The sequence below is a fragment of the Salmo trutta genome, chromosome 32 (assembly GCF_901001165.1).
Source record: "Salmo trutta chromosome 32, fSalTru1.1, whole genome shotgun sequence".
NCBI lineage: Eukaryota > Metazoa > Chordata > Actinopteri > Salmoniformes > Salmonidae > Salmo > Salmo trutta.
The window spans coordinates 38,966,509-38,982,949 of NC_042988.1; the positions used below are offsets into that span (position 1 = coordinate 38,966,509).

A 16,441-nucleotide genomic window follows, 5' to 3' on the forward strand; every position below is an offset into this window, starting at 1 on the left:
ACAGATCAGAGTTTCCACCATATTGCTAACACCTTACAGATCAGAGCTTCCACCATATTGCTAACACCTTACAGATCAGAGTTTCCACCATATTGCTAACACCCTTACAGATCAGAGTTTCCACCATACTGCTAACAGACATAGAAGGAGAAGTGGATGAGAGCAAGTTGTGACGGGTTATTATACAGACATACATTACAAACATAGGTTTCGTGTATCCCAGATGGCATCCTATATTCATATCTACTGCACTACTTTTGACCATATTCCCTATATAGTGCACTGGGGAATATGGTGATATAGAGTGCCAAATCATTTTATGACATCACTTCCTGTCCTGGTCATCAGGGCGACCTGAAGAGTTACCTGCGCAGCTGTCGGGCGGCTGACTCCGTGACCCCTGATCCCCTGACCCTCCAGCGAATGGCGTGCGAGATCGCCTCGGGCCTGCTGCACCTGCACAAACACAACTTCATTCACAGGTGGGTTAGTGGACACCTGCACAAACACAACTTCATTCACAGGTGGGTTGGTGGACACCTGCACAAACACAACTTCATTCACAGGTGGGTTAGTGGACACCTGCACAAACACAACTTCATTCACAGGTGGGTTGGTGGACACCTGCACAAACACAACTTCATTCACAGGTGGGTTGGTGGACACCTGCACAAACACAACTTCATTCACAGGTGGGTTGGTGGACACCTTCACAAACACAACTTCATTCACAAGTGGGTTGGTGGACACCTGCACAAACACAACTTCATTCACAAGTGGGTTGGTGGACACCTTCACAAACACAACTTCATTCACAAGTGGGTTGGTGGACACCTTCACAAACACAACTTCATTCACAAGTGGGTTGGTGGACACCTTCACAAACACAACTTCATTCACAAGTGGGTTGGTGGACACCTTCACAAACACAACTTCATTCACAAGTGGGTTGGTGGACACCTTCACAAACACAACTTCATTCACAAGTGGGTTGGTGGACACCTGCACAAACACAACTTCCTTACGAACTCGAGTCCTAATGAAAGTCCTAGAACATATCAATCATTCCATAGCAATATGTTTCTGATATGTTGTAGTGAAGAGCAACGATATATACACTGTATGTACGGTAGCATACATGTTGTAGTGAAGAACAACGATATATACACTGTATGTACGGTAGCATACATGTTGTAGTGAAGAGTAACGATATATACACTGTATGTACGGTAGCATACATGTTGTAGTGAAGAGTAACGATATATATACTGTATGTACGGTAGCATACATGTTGTAGTGAAGAACAACGATATATACACTGTATGTACGGTAGCATACATGTTGTAGTGAAGAGTAACAATATATACATTGTATGTACGGTAGCATACATGTTGTAGTGAAGAACAACGATATATACACTGTATGTACGGTAGCATACATGTTGTAGTGAAGAGTAACGATATATACACTGTATTTACGGTAGCATACATGTTGTAGTGAAGAGTAACGATATATACACTGTATTTACGGTAGCATACATGTTGTAGTGAAGAACAACGATATATACACTGTATGTACGGTAGCATACATGTTGTAGTGAAGAACAACGATATATACACTGTATTTACGGTAGCATACATGTTGTAGTGACATAAAACACATAGAGGGAACTGAATCAGGATGATCTGGGGGATGTTGAAGGATCTGGTGTCACTCTGACACATCCCACCCTAGATACAACTGGGACTGTGCAGGACTGTCTCCAAATGAACATGATATTGAGGATATTATATACATCACAATTTAAATAAATGTTAAATAAAAATATGGAAATATGTAAGGATATGACTGAAGCTGTGTTGCTCTGGAGCTCCCCCTGTTGGTCTGTCCCGGTAACAACATCCTGGTGCTGCCTGAGTGACTCTCACCAACTCCAGCATCAGTGATTTTGTTGCCGGGGGGAACCTCTCTCTCCTTGTTACCATGGTAGCAGCCAATCGGTGTGCTGAGGAGCTGACGATAAGTAGAGTTAAGATCAACAAAATCTCGCTGCCTGTGTAGAAGTCAGAAATAGCTTCAGAGAAAAATTAGAAGTCCACATAGCTACAGTACTTGCAGTACTTACCTACCAGTAAATTACACCCGTACTTTATGCTATTGAGCAGTAAATGTTGTGAAGCATCATGTTTTCTTGTGGTACAATACATTCAATAACAATGATTGAATGGAATTGGTTTCTTGTGATACGATGTTATTGCAGTCAGAGTAGTATTACATATGGTTTAGTCTGGTCTGGTGAATGTGTGGCAGGTAGCCTAGCGGTTAAGACCGTTGGGCCAGTAACTGAAAGGTCGCTGGTTCGAATCCCTGAGCAGACTAGGTGAAAAATCTGTAGATGCGCCCTTGAGCAAGGCACTTAACCCTAATTGCTCCTGTAAATCTCTCTGGATAACAGTGTCTGTTAAATGACTACAATGTAACAATGTGATGAACTGTTCCTCCCTCTCCTCTTTACAGTGACCTGGCCTTAAGGAACTGCCTTCTGACCTCAGAGATGACAGTAAAGATAGGAGACTATGGCCTCTCACACAGCAGATACAAGGTGAGCCTACAGTATTAACCAGTCTTGGTGATCTACAGTAATAAACCAGTCTTGGTGAGTCTACATTAATTAACCAGTCTTGATGAGTCTACAGTAGTAAACCAGTCTTGGTGAGTCTACAGTAATTAACCAGTCTTGGGTGAATCTACAGTAATAAACCAGTCTTGGTGATCTACAGTAATAAACCAGTCTTGGTTCTATTTTATTATGTATTTTTCTACATACTGAATAGGGGGTGGGGCAGAAGAATAGTTTCCATTGTAACAGATAAAGTAGTATTTCCTTCAAATTATTCTGCTCTACTCTGTAGGATGACTACTTTGTGACTCCAGACCAGATCTGGGTGCCACTGCGTTGGATCGCCCCAGAGCTCATAGACGAGGTGCATGGTAACCTACTAGTGGTGGACCAGACTAAGGACAGCAACGTCTGGTGAGTAGGGGGGGGGGGGGTCAAGGTGTAGGTATGAATGGTGTCAGCACCATACACTATGGTTGACTCAGGCCCTACAGTGTTATTGTTAAGGTCAACGATACAGCTCTTCAACCAAACCTAGCCTGGTCCCAGATCAGTTTGTGCTCTTTCCAACTCCATAGCTCATTGTCAATCCAGATGTGACATGACAATGAGTGACAAGGAGTTGTCATGACAGCACAAACACACTGGGACTAAATCAAGGCTAATCAAAACCTGCTACATCTAATCAAACCTCTATTGAATAGGGCTCGGTGTTTTCCCTACCTAAGAGAAACTCTGGGATCTGGTGTCCAGAGTTTTTCCTAGTCAGGCCACATGGTCAACTATGAAGTTCCTCATCTGAAGACGTTACTTCATGGGTTTGTCTCTGTTCTAGGTCTCTGGGAGTGACTATCTGAAGACGTCACTTCATGGGTTAGTCTCTGTTCTAGGTCTCTTGGAGTGACTATCTGAAGACGTTACTTCATGGGTTTGTCTCTGTTCTAGGTCTCTGGGAGTGACTATCTGAAGACGTTACTTCATGGGTTAGTCTCTGTTCTAGGTCTCTGGGAGTGACTATCTGAAGACGTTACTTCATGGGGTTTGTCTCTGTTCTAGGTCTCTGGGAGTGACTATCTGGGAGTTGTTTGAGTTGGGGAACCAGCCGTACAGACACTACACTGACAGACAGGTCCTGACCTACGCTGTGAAGGAACAGCAGCTCAAACTAACCAGGCCCCGGCTCAAAGTACCCCTGGCTGAGCGCTGGTGAGTACACACACACACAGATACACGCATGCACACATACATGCATGAATGCACTAATGCGCACACACACAAGTGTACAAACGCATGCGCACATGGGCGCCTATGCAGGATACGCCACAATCCTTTGGTCTGTAACCAATCATTAGTACTCCCTATCCTCATATCAACCAATCAGTGCCTTTTATACTGGCGCACTAACCAACCATCAATACCTCATTTACCTGGCTATGAGCCTCTCATTTTGTCAGGACCATATAATACATATTTCTGGCATCTCACACATACAGTACACAACACTTTTGTATTCATCCTTCTCTGGATGTCTGGCAAATAGTGTTCCTTTTATCAAGCATGTTACTCATTTAAAACAATAAAAAGTATTTAATGCTGACACACACAGGCACACACCTTCCAATATGCTAACCAATCGTTCCAATCACAGTTTCTGTATCTGGCTTGTATATATCCTTGTCAGATTGTAAGACTGGCGGCCAGTAACAGCTGACAAAGGACTTCCTCATCATATTGCTGTTTCCTAAATCAATTCCATGGTTGCTGCCTCATTTCAGTGTGATACAGCAATTTTTCATAATAAATGGACTATTGCTGAACCTCCAGAATTACATAGTAACACTTCTTCATCCCTTCCCCAACCCTCTGCCCTCTCTCTCTCCATTCCTCCCTCCCTCCGTCTGTCACTCCCTCCCACTCTCCCTCTGTCTGTCTGTTGCTCCCTCCCTCCGGCCCTTCCTTTCTCTCCCTTCCTTCCTCCCTCCGTCTGTCGCTCCCTCCCACTCGCCTTCCCCCCGTCGCTCCCTCCCACTCCCTCTCTCCCTCCGTCTGTCACTCCCTCCCACACTCCCTCCATCTGTCGCTCCCTCCCACTCTCTGTCTGTCGCTCCCTCCCACTCTCCCTCCCTCCGTCTGTCTGTCGCTCCCTCCATCTGTCCCTCCCTCCGGCCCGCCCTCCCTCCGTCTGTCTGTCGCTCCCTCCCCCCTCTTTCTCTCTCCTTCCCTCCGTCTGTTGCTCCCTCCTCCCTCCCTCTCTCTCTCCCTCCCTCCGTCTGTCGCTCCCTCCCTCTCTCCGTCTGTTGCTCCCTCCTACCTCCCACTCTCTCTCCCTCCCTCCGTCTGTCGCTCCCTCCTCCCTCCCTCCCTCCCTCTCCCTCCCTCCATCTGTTGCTCCCTCCTCCCTCCCTCTCTCTGTCTGTTGCTCCCTCCTCCTGTCTGTCGCTTCCTCCCTCCGTCCGTCTGTCTGTCTGGCCGGCCCTCCCTCCCTCCGTCTGTCTGTCTGTCGCTCCCTCCCCCCTCTTTCTCTCTCTCCCTCCCTCCCTCTGCTGTCGCTCCCTCTCTCCCTCCCTCCCTCTGGCCCTCCCTTTCTCCCTCTTTCTCTCCCTCCTTCTCTGTCGCTCCCCCCTCCTCCCTCCCCACATCCCTCCCTCCCTCTGTCTGTCGCTCCCCCGCCCCTCTCTTTCTCCCTCCCACTCTGTCGCTCCCCCCTCCTCCCTCTCCCCCGCAGGTATGAAGTGATGCAGTTCTGCTGGCTGCAGCCAGAGCAGAGACCCAACAGTGAAGAGGTACACCTCCTCCTCACCTACCTGTGTGCCAAGGGGGCCAGTGCAGTCCAGGAGGACTTTGAACAGCGCTGGAACTCCCTGAGACCCAACCTGACTGGCAGCACCACCCACAGCCACACCGGCCCAGCCCCTCCACCACTAGCCCAGACCACTGTCACTGCCCCAGCCCGACCACCTATCCCTGGGGACGTGGAGTTGGAGCCGGCCTCCACCTCCCGCAACTCCTTCCCCCTCCTAGAACACTTCTCCCAGGACAGCTTCCACTCCGACAGCGGTGACGACATCCTGACCGTGACAGAGACCAGCTATGGTGGGCTCAACTTTGAGTACAAGTGGGAGCAGGCGAGAGCCGAGCAGCCATACTGTTCCTCATCCACCAGCGGGCCTCTGGGCCAGGGCAACCCTCACTACCAGGACGTATACTACCCCGTCAGGAACACCTCCACCTCGGGCAGCTGTAAAGGGGACGGAGGGGGTGGAGGGCTCGCTCTGGGGGTCTCCCCATCCTACTATGAGTCCGACCACTCCGGGTCGGGGTCAGGGTCGGGGGTAGGGGTGGTGCCGGTGTTGAGCGCTCACAGCCCTTCGGTCGGCAGTGAGTACTACATCCGTATTGAGGAGCCGGTGGTGTGTAATATCAACCTGGATGATAGTGTGGTTGACTACAGCCCCGGGTTGGAGGCTGAGGATGGCAGCCTCTCCTCAGGGAGCAGAACCCCACAGCCCCAGTCCCAGTCCCAGCCCAGTGCCTACTGGTCAGCAGCAGCAGGCGACAGCAGTGGGGGTAAACACAGTACCTATGACTCTGACAATAGCCCGGCCGTGTCCCTGACCATGGAGCCTCTCCTGAGACAGACAGCCAGTACAGCCAGTCCCGTGGAGCTGGGGCGGTCCCACCAGTACTTCTCACCCAATCAGAGACAGGCTTTCTACTGTGAACAGTTGCCCATTCGAGAGACGTGTTGCCAATCACCAGAGGACACGCCCATAATGTCCCAGCATCATCCAATGGGGAGGCTGGAAACTACTCTGGGGGTGGGGTCCTCCCACTCCCAGTGCCTGAGTAGCCCTAGTCTGGGACACTGTGACCCCTACCTGGAGGCTAGCCAAGGCTTCACCACCACAGCCAGGAGGACGGTTAGTGAAGGCTACTATGACATGATGGCTCCCCTCAGAAAGACTCTACCCATGGCTAACCATATTAGCATCGACGTGGAGACAGGGGACGGGGGACTTTTGGTGGGGGGCAGGAGGAGAGGAGAAAGTGACACTGGGGACATCGACGATGGTGATCTCTTCTCTGAGAGAGAAGCCACCAACTGGACCTCCAACCACTCGGCCAATAACAACAGCATTACTTTTGACCTTAGGCAGACGGGCCAATCACAGGACAGCTATCTGGACCTCCATTACAACAACACCACAACACACTCCTCTACTGTAACAGGCTCGTGTAACAGTAGCAACATGTGCCAGCAGCACAGCTCCAGAGCCTTCAGCTATATGGAGGCCACAGGGAGAGAGAGCGCTGTCTGCTCTTCCTCTAGCAGACCCAGTGAGGGCAGTAGTGCTACTACATATAGTCACCTGTGTCACGGAGCTAGAGATAAACCTGTGTGTCTCTCAGACCACTCTACTCTAGATCATCTAAGAGGTGTTGCTGTTGACTCTCTCTCCAGCTCTTCTGTTGCTGTCAAGTGTGTTAACCTCAAAGGTGGTGTAAAGGACAGCGTCCCCACCACCAAAACTACAACTACGTTATCTGTAGAGGGACACAGTAAAAACCCATCTCTGATTACAGGAGAGAGGCAATTCTCCCAACCCAAGATGATCCCAGAACCAGGCTATATCCAATCCCCGTCCACATACATGGAGCTTAACACTCGCACAGACCTCAGCACTAAGGCAGTCCTGACAGAGAAACAGAGGGGTAATGTTTGGGAGATACCTTCACATGTTAAAGACATTAGAGGTCCAGCAGAGGTGATGTCTGGTGGTGTGGGGGAGAGGAGGCTGGGGATGGGGTTGGCCCACCCTGAAGGGGTACTGCTGGAGCCGGTCGGGTCCTTGTTTGAGGCTAGCAGAGGGCTGGACAGTGGGTTGGAGATGGCCGGTCATTCCAGCATCAGCCTAGTGGACATCAGCAACTGTAGCTACGACGATGAGGACGATGATATAACAGATATCACTTCTGGAATCTTGGCCGACTACTCCCTGGACTATGCTGACGAGGTCGGAGACGATCTAAGCCGCGCCCACCACCCCCACGGACGGTCCCTGCAGAACCCAGTCGGAACCCCCGACTCCGTGGACACCCTGAACATGCTGTCGCTGTCATTGTTGGTTACCACCGCCAGCCCCTGTGAGGCCTTCAGCCTTGATGACGTCTTTCTCCATCCCTCCTCCTCCCTCTCCTCCTCTTTCACCTCCTCTTCTTTCACCTCCTCATCTCTCCTCCCCAAGTCCCTGGACAGTGGCTACGACACAGAGAACAATGAAAGCCCAGAGTTCATCCTAAAGGAGGGAGGTGGGAATGGGGAGTTCCTATTGGACTGCGAAGGAAACCAACAACATCCAGTCCGCGGTGGGGTTAGCCTGGTCCTCGGTGGGAGCCACCCAGTCCGCGGTGCGGTTAGCCTGGGGCCGAGGTCGGACCAGATGGTCCTTCAGCAGGTGGACCTGGGTGATGGGGTTGGGGTCTCTCTGTGTACCTCTTCCTCCTCTGGCTGTACTGAGCTGCAGCTAAAGGGACTAAGTGACAAGAATCCGTTCATGGACTCTGCCTACTTCTCTGACTACGACGCGGAGAACGAGAGGAGTCCCCAGGATGAAGGGAGTAACTTCTTCTCCAGTCCAGGAGATAAGAAGGACTTTGTGGGGCACACAGCCTCGAAACAGAGGATAAGGTCGGCGAGGAGAGATGAACTCCAACCACAGACGGAGAGAGAGGACGGTTACCGTGACCTGACAGACCTGACAGGAAACACAAACAGAAACACAAATGGAGTGGTGGTGTTTGGCACTACCACAGGTTCCTCTCCCTCCTCGGCCCCCGGCCCGCGCCTCTCCATGCTGGCCCCCTTCCCCCCTCAGATGGGGGGCTGTCTGGCCAAAGAGTCCGCCCCTGACGATGCTGTAGGCCTGGAGTCTGAGCACAGCGGCGAGGAGCCGGCATCTGGGTGCAGCTCCACCATGGTGTCTGAGGGTTCCTCCACGGTGCAGGAGGCTTCAGCCAGACACCCCGACCAGGATAACCATCACAGGGCCTCAGAGGATGACTACTCCCCCATCCAGTCCCTGGGCTCCGACTCTACCATAGACTACAGAGAGGAGGTGATGAAAGAGAAGGAGGAGGACGGGGAGGGAGAGCAGGGATCTACTGAGGAGGACATGCCAGAGTTTAATCAGGTCGACGAGGATGGAGAGAGAGGAGAAAGAGGAGGAGAAGAGGAGGAGTATGAGGAGTTAGAGGAGGAGGAGGAGAAGGCGGGCTACAGCAGACACCAGAACGGTCCTGTTGGCCTCCTCACCTCCTCTCTGTCGCTCCTCTCCTGCTCCCCCTCCCTCCAGGAGCTGTGTCGGGAGGTGGAGAGGCGAGCTCCTCTAACAGAGGGGGAGGAGTCAGACGACAGTGAGTCAGAGGAGGAGCTGCGGAGCTACAACCTGCAGGAGGAGCTGAGCGAGGAGGACAGTGAGGGGGAGGTTGGTTATGTATTGGTTATATTCACGTTCCCCATTTTCCTACATTATTTTTATCTATTTTAACCTGTTAAGGACAGATGTTCCGCTAGCCTGCGGAACCCCTAGCCAACAGCCAATGGCATCGCACGGCGTGAAATACAAAACCAACTAAAATACCACAATTAAATTTTCTCAAACAATCAACTATTTTACACCATTTTAAAGACAAGACTCTCGTTAATCTAACCACATTGTCCGATTTCAAAAAGGCTTTACAGCGAAAGCAAAACATTAGATTATGTCAGGAGAGTACCCTGCCAAAAATAATCACACAGCCATTTTCAAAGCAAGGATATATGTCACAAAAACCAAAACCACAGCTAAATGCAGCACTAACCTTTGATGATCTTCATCAGATGACACTCCTAGGACATTATGTTATACAATACATGCATGTTTTGTTCAATCAAGTTCATATTTATATCAAAAACCAGCTTTTTACATTAGCATGTGATGTTCAGAACTAGCATACCCACCGAACACTTCCGGTGAATTTACTAAATTACTCACGAAAACGTTGACAAAAAAATAACAATTATTTTAAGAATTATAGATACAGAACTCCTTTATGCAATCGCGGTGTCAGATTTTAAAATAGCTTTTCGGCGAAAGCACATTTTGCAATATTCTGAGTACATAGCCCGGCCATCATAGCTAGCTAATTTGACACCCACCAAGTTTGGCCCTCACCAAACTCAGATTTACTATAAGAAAAATTGGATTACCTTTGCCGTTCTTCGTCAGAATGCACTCCCAGGACTTCTACTTCAACAACAAATGTTGTTTTGGTTCCAAATAATCCATAGTTATATTCAAATACCTCCGTTTTGTTCGTGCGTTCAGGTCACAATCCGAAGGGTGACGCGCGAGCGCATTTCGTGACAAAAAAATTCCTAATATTCCATTACCGTACTTCGAAGCATGTCAAACGCTGTTTGAAATAAATTTTTAAGCTATTTTTCTCGTAAAATAGCGATAATATTCCAACCGGGTGACGTTGTATTCATTCAAAGGCTGAAAGAAAAAAATGGAATCGTCTCGTGGATGCGCATCTCCAGTGTCACTGTTCTGAGCCTGACCACTCACAAAAACTCCTGCTGTTTTTCGCCCAGAGACTGCAGACACCCCATTACACTTTCTGGCGCCTTCTGAGAGCCAATGGAAGCCTTAGAAAATGTCACGTTAGAGCACAGATGCTGTATTTTCAATAGAGATGCCACAGAAGGAGAACAAATTGTCAGACAGTGCACTTCCTGTATGGAATCTTCTCAGGTTTTGGCCAACCATGTGAGTTCTGTTATACTCACAGACACCATTCAAACCGTTTTAGAAACATTAGAGTGTTTTCTATCCAAATCTACTAATTATATGCATATTCTAGTTTCTGGGCAGGAGTAGTAACCAGATTAAATCAGGTACGTTTTTTATCCGGCCTTGAAAATACTGCCCCCTATCCCAAACAGGTTAAACCTGAGATCCGCAATAGGAGCAGCAGCGCCACTGGTCGCCCCAGGCACATTTCTTATCGTTTTAGTTCAGAGGAAATGAGCATCCAGCGTCGTGATAAAACAGAATGGTAGTATATACTCTACTGTTCTATCTGGCATGCAATGATGTCAGAGAGGAAAAAACGGTGTTTATTGTTTGAAGTCATGTATTTTTGTTGCAGTATCACAAACCGGCCACAGGAGTCTGGTGTCACCTTAATTTGGGAGGACAGGCTCGTGGTAATGGCTGGAGCTAAATAAGTGGAATAGTATCATATACATCAAACACATGATTCCATGTGTTTGGTGCCATTCCATTAGCTCCGTTTCAGACATTATTATGAGCCGTTCTCCCCTCAGCAGCCTCCTGTGAAACGGAGGTGGCCGTTTCACCGCTGTAGATTGGAGCTTTAATCATGTAAAGCAGTGTTTCCCAAACCTGAGGAACATTATGTGTTTCTGGCCAAGTACTAACACAGTTAATTCAACGAATCAACTCATCATGAAGAGTGGAATCAGGTGTGTTATAGGGTTAAAAACTACAATGTGCTCCACTCTGGGTCCCCAGGACCAGGATTAAGACACACTGATGTAAAGTTTGTTGTGACTGACTCACTTGACTTGACTAGGTGATGGGGGTGCCGGTGGTGGTGAGCGATAGTAGTGGGGCCAGAAACCTCCGCAGCCTCCTCAAGATGCCTACGCTCCTCACACAGTCCTTCTGTGACGAGCTGGACAGGAAGAAGAAAGCCGTGTCCTTCTTTGATGACGTCACCGTCTTCCTGTTCGACCAGGTCAGTCACTCTGCAAGCATAGTGACATCACTATGGTCAATCAATGACAATAGTTCATACTGGATGAAAAAGGCACCATGCATTATAGAGCATTCATAGTCTTTATAACCGCTGCATAGATGCATCACAAATCATTTATAAGCAGTCACACGACATAAAAGTGTTGTTAAAGTTGGGCCAGTTGAATTATTGTTTTCTGGACTGGTAGATGTATTTGAGACTTTCTGACTGATTTCTCTTTCACCTCCAGGAGAGCCCCACAGGAGAGCTGGCTGACTTCACGTTTCCCCCAGGAGCAGAGTCCAGCGGCCAGGCCTCGGGTGGGGAGAACCCCCAACCGGACCTCCAGCCCCACCCCACCATGGGCCACCACTACCACCCCACCATGGGCCACCACCTCCACCCCCCGGACAGGGCACCACACGCCTCAGAGGACTCTGATGGCAACATGTCAGAAGAAGGTAAGAGTGAAAAATACTTTCAGTTACAAGAACAGTAAGAGACCAAGAAGGTTAAGAATGGATCCCTGAGGGATGCAAGAACAGTAAGAGACCAAGAGGGTTAAGAATGGATCCCTGAGGGATACAAGAACAGTAAGAGACCAAGAGGGTTAAGAATGGATCCCTGAGGGATACAAGAACAATAAGAGACCAAGAGGGTTAAGAATGGATCCCTGAGGGATGCAAGAACAGTAAGAGACCAAGAGGGTTAAGAATGGATCCCTGAGGGATACAAGAACAATAAGAGACCAAGAGGGTTAAGAATGAATGGTATACTGTATCAGTTCTAAACCCCCTCTCCTCTGTGTGTGTTTGTGTGTGTGTGTGTGTGCACGCATATTCAGGTGGAGGGTTTGAGTGGGAGGATGACATCCCATTGATGACCAGCCCGTTGTCCAGCCCATCTACAGCTGAGCCACCGGTCTCCGATCCCATCCCGGTCCCTGCTGCCAAGCCTCCCGATGACAAGCCGGTAGCAGTAACAGCAGCATCACAGTTCTCCCGTTTCAGCGTGTCCCGCTCCCGCTTCTCCATCACACATGTCCCCAATCCAGACATGAACTCAGCTGGAGGTCAGTCCTGGTGAACACTCCCCTGGTACTGTAGTACTGTAGTAGTCACTAGTGTCCTGTTAAACACTCCCCTGGTACTGTAGTAGTCACTAGTGTCCTGTTAAACACTCCCCTGGTACTGTAGTACTGTAGTAGTCACTAGTGTCCTGTTAAACACTCCCCTGGGACTGTAGTACTGTAGTAGTCACTAGTGTCCTGTTAAACACTCCCCTGGTACTGTAGTACTGTAGTAGTCACCAGTGTCCTGTTAAACACTCCCCTGGTACTGTAGTACTGTAGTAGTCACTAGTGTCCTGTTAAACACTCCCCTGGTACTGTAGTACTGTAGTAGTCACTAGTATCCTGTTAAACACTCCCCTGGTACTGTAGTACTGTAGTAGTCACTAGTGTCCTGTTAAACACTCTCCTGGTACTGTAGTAGTCACTAGTGTCCTGTTAAACACTCCCCTGGTACTGTAGTACTGTAGTAGTCACTAGTGTCCTGTTAAACACCCCCCTGGTACTGTAGTACTGTAGTAGTCACTAGTGTCCTGTTAAACACTCTCCTGGTACTGTAGTAGTCACTAGTGTCCTGTTAAACACTCCCCTGGTACTGTAGTACTGTAGTAGTCACTAGTGTCCTGTTAAACACTCCCCTGGTACTGTAGTACTGTAGTAGTCACTAGTGTCCTGTTAAACACTCCCCTGGTACTGTAGTACTGTAGTAGTCACTAGTGTCCTGTTAAACACTCCCCTGGTACTGTAGTAGTCACTAGTGTCCTGTTCACAGTATTGAGCCCAGCCTAGCTGTACTGGCCTGGTTATGTGGTGCCCTGCTCACAATACTGAGCCCAGCCTAGCTGTACTGGCCTGTTTACGTGGTGCCCTGCTCACAATACTGAGCCCAGCCTAGCTGTACTGGCCTGGTCACATAGTGCCCTGCTCACAATACTGAGCCCAAGCTAGCTGTACTGGGCTGACCTGGTTATGTAGTGCCATGTTCACAATACTGAGCCCAAGCTAGCTGTACTGGGCTGGTGTGGTTATGCATCCACCATAGTTGCTGGAGTGGACAATGTACTGTCAAAAGAAAGGGCAGCACAGTACAGTTTAGGTTGACACGATAGTGTGAAAAGGGAAATGTCACATCTGCGCTAACGAATCCTCTTCTCTTGTCTCACAGGGACCAGTGAAGACGGAGAGAGGCAGTGAAAGAAGGATGGAGGGGGCTTCTCCATGACAGGAGGGTGTATACCTCTCCTAGTATGACTACCAGGTGTTCAGACCTGGGATCTCCATCCAGCACCTGATGACCCTGTATGAGCCAATGCCTCATATTGTAGTGACACCACATCTTCATCCCAAATGACAGCCTATTCCCTATGTGCCCTGGTCAACAATAGTGGAAAACATAGGGAACAGGGTGCCATTTGGGATGCAGACAAACACCTTAAATGGTTCCTTCTCTTACTTTGTATTATTACTCCAGAGAGAGACAGAGAGATAGCTGTAGGAATGATGACAGAGTCCCGAGAGGACCACAACCAAGCAGAATGTGACTGATAATATAGATGAATTAGAGATATATAACATCTACACTTATGACAATTAATAATAACTTATTAGCTCAAATCACCATTGACGTTCATTAGCGTCAAGTCATTTGGGGAAAGGAAAATGAGACAAGAAAAATGACAGACTTGGTCTCATTGCTGCTCTCTCATTGGCTGCTTTGGTCCTCCATCTGCTTGCTCATTGGCTGGTTGGATCTTCTAGAACAGTGTTACAGCGCTTCCCTGGAGCCATTGAATAACGTCTGATGACCGCCCCACAGGAAGCTGCCGTCTGTGGGGGTTCAAAGATGAAGATAAACCCCCGCCCGACAGAGGAATAGTGGTGGGGGTGCTGCGAAACTTACTGTGCCCCCTTGACAAAGCCACAGGAATGTGGACGGTCTTGCTGATGTTTTAGTTCAGGGATAAAAAAGGTATTATTATGATGTTATACCATAGCATTGTTGAATATGTGTTTCTGATTGGCTTGAAGGGCATTCTAGAGCGTGCATTATTTCCGTATAACGCACGGTATATTTGCACGGTAGAAAGACTATAGTTCGTTCTTACATATTGTATGTTTGAGCTGCTTTTGAAAGCAAAAGTTCAATTGAAAACATTATTGGCATGTTTGAATTCGATTTTCATGATGGCGAGCTAGAACTGATGGTTTGGTTAGCTAAACTAGCAAGTCTGTTTGTTTGGTTACCAAGGCAACCACTGTCGCTGTCTAGTAAACTTGCTAGCTACTTCAGTGGATGTTAAACACATTTCTACTTGCAAATTAACACATTTCTAGCAGCAAATGTGTTCAATTATAGCCCTGGTATAAAAGGAATAATCAACTTGGGGCTCTATGCATACTCTGGAAAAGTTGAAGGTCAGCTGGAACACACCTTCCACATCGTTCATTATTTTCCATAGAACACATAGTTCTGGTTGATTATCCCTTACATAACAGATCATTAGAACCAGAGCCCTGTTGAAATGTATGTATGTTATAATATATATGGCTCTGCTTACAACTTGGTAACACTGTTATGTGTCTGTTTCACAGTTCTTTGTAACGTTAGTTACTCCTCCCCTTACAAAAAAAGGCCTTTTGAAACTGCAGTAAAAGTGCAGTAACTGCAGTCAACTGTGGTATTTTGGATGCAATAATTGCAGAATAACTGCAGTTACACTGCCAAATGACTGCAGTAAAAAGAAAATTGTTATTTTGAACACAGTATTTGCAGCAAACTGCAGTTATACTGCACTCTAATGGCAATCTTTTTTGGTAAGGGTCCTCTCTCTGGTCAATGAAGACCTCCACATCTGTTCAAAATGCACTTCCTCTATTAGAATTATTAGGCCAGTTGAGAAGCTCTAAAGTAGATATATTTAGGGTAGAAGCGTGAAAATTGGAACACATTTTTTTGTACTGAACAAAACCTGATAAGAGTGCCATTTCAGCCGAGCGTTGTAGGAGCCTGTTAGTAGCACCACCTATAGATCAATGTTGAAAATACATCTACTGTACCTGCATTTACGTTTCAGGTCACCCCTGTGTTGGGTCTACATGACTAAAATATAAGGTGGAGAACACTGTTTGTAATGTTAATGTAATGGATCTGTTACAGCATAGATCCATGAGGGTCGTGTTCATTAGGTATGACTAGGGGGGGAAAGTACTGAAATGAGGGTGAGACTATCTGGACTTTAAAATGATATATATATTTAACTAGGCAAGTCAGTTAAGAACAAATTCTTATTTACAATGAAAGCCTACCGAGGAACTGCCTTGTTCAGGGGCAGAACGATAGATTTTACCTTATCAGCTCGGGGATTCGATTCAGCAACCTTTCGGTTACTGGCTCTAACCACTAGGCTACCTGCCGCCCACTTGTCCGACTTGTCCAATAAGACACGCTCATTAACCTTTTTCATTGCATAACCTTTTCCGTTAAGTGCCCTAATGAACGTGACCCAGGATCCCTGTTTGTGTCTGTCCCTGGAAACTCAAGGGTCAGTTGGTAACAAAACATTATTAGTTTATTATAATGCACTATAAAAGGATGCTACAAAGCATTATACATTACTGTCTAGCCCATGTAATGATTCATACAGTAGCTTTGCTCACGTTTAATTTAACCAGTGATACAATGAGTGGAATGTGACGGAGGGAGAGAAAAGTGGGATGAATAGAAGAAAGAGATTTGCGTCCTAAAATGGCACCCTATTCCCTTTATAGTGCACTACTTTTGACCAGAACCCAATGGGCCCTTTATAGTAGACTACTTTTGACCAGGGCCCATAAAGCATTTGAGACGCCACCCAGGTGAAGCCACAGCCACACTGGTTTGGTCATAATATCTCTTCTGGACGGTTTTCCTGGACACAGATGAATCGTAGTCCTGGACTAACAAACAC

General features: G+C 47.9%; 1 protein-coding gene across 1 annotated transcript in view; it reads left to right on the plus strand.

Moving 5' to 3' along the window:
- LOC115171874 (serine/threonine-protein kinase LMTK1) overlaps positions 1–16,104 on the plus strand; it is a gene marked incomplete at its 5' end in the record, with an annotated part of 83,915 nt that extends 67,811 nt beyond the window's left edge. Inside the window, 9 exon segments of the mRNA XM_029729056.1 lie at positions 349–482; positions 2,518–2,602; positions 2,913–3,034; positions 3,677–3,826; positions 5,346–9,105; positions 11,261–11,425; positions 11,676–11,886; positions 12,270–12,497; positions 13,660–16,104. Of these exon segments, the coding sequence (XP_029584916.1) occupies positions 349–482; positions 2,518–2,602; positions 2,913–3,034; positions 3,677–3,826; positions 5,346–9,105; positions 11,261–11,425; positions 11,676–11,886; positions 12,270–12,497; positions 13,660–13,688 (4,884 nt within the window). The 3' untranslated portion in view covers positions 13,689–16,104.
- Between the last annotated feature and the right edge of the window lie 337 nt (positions 16,105–16,441).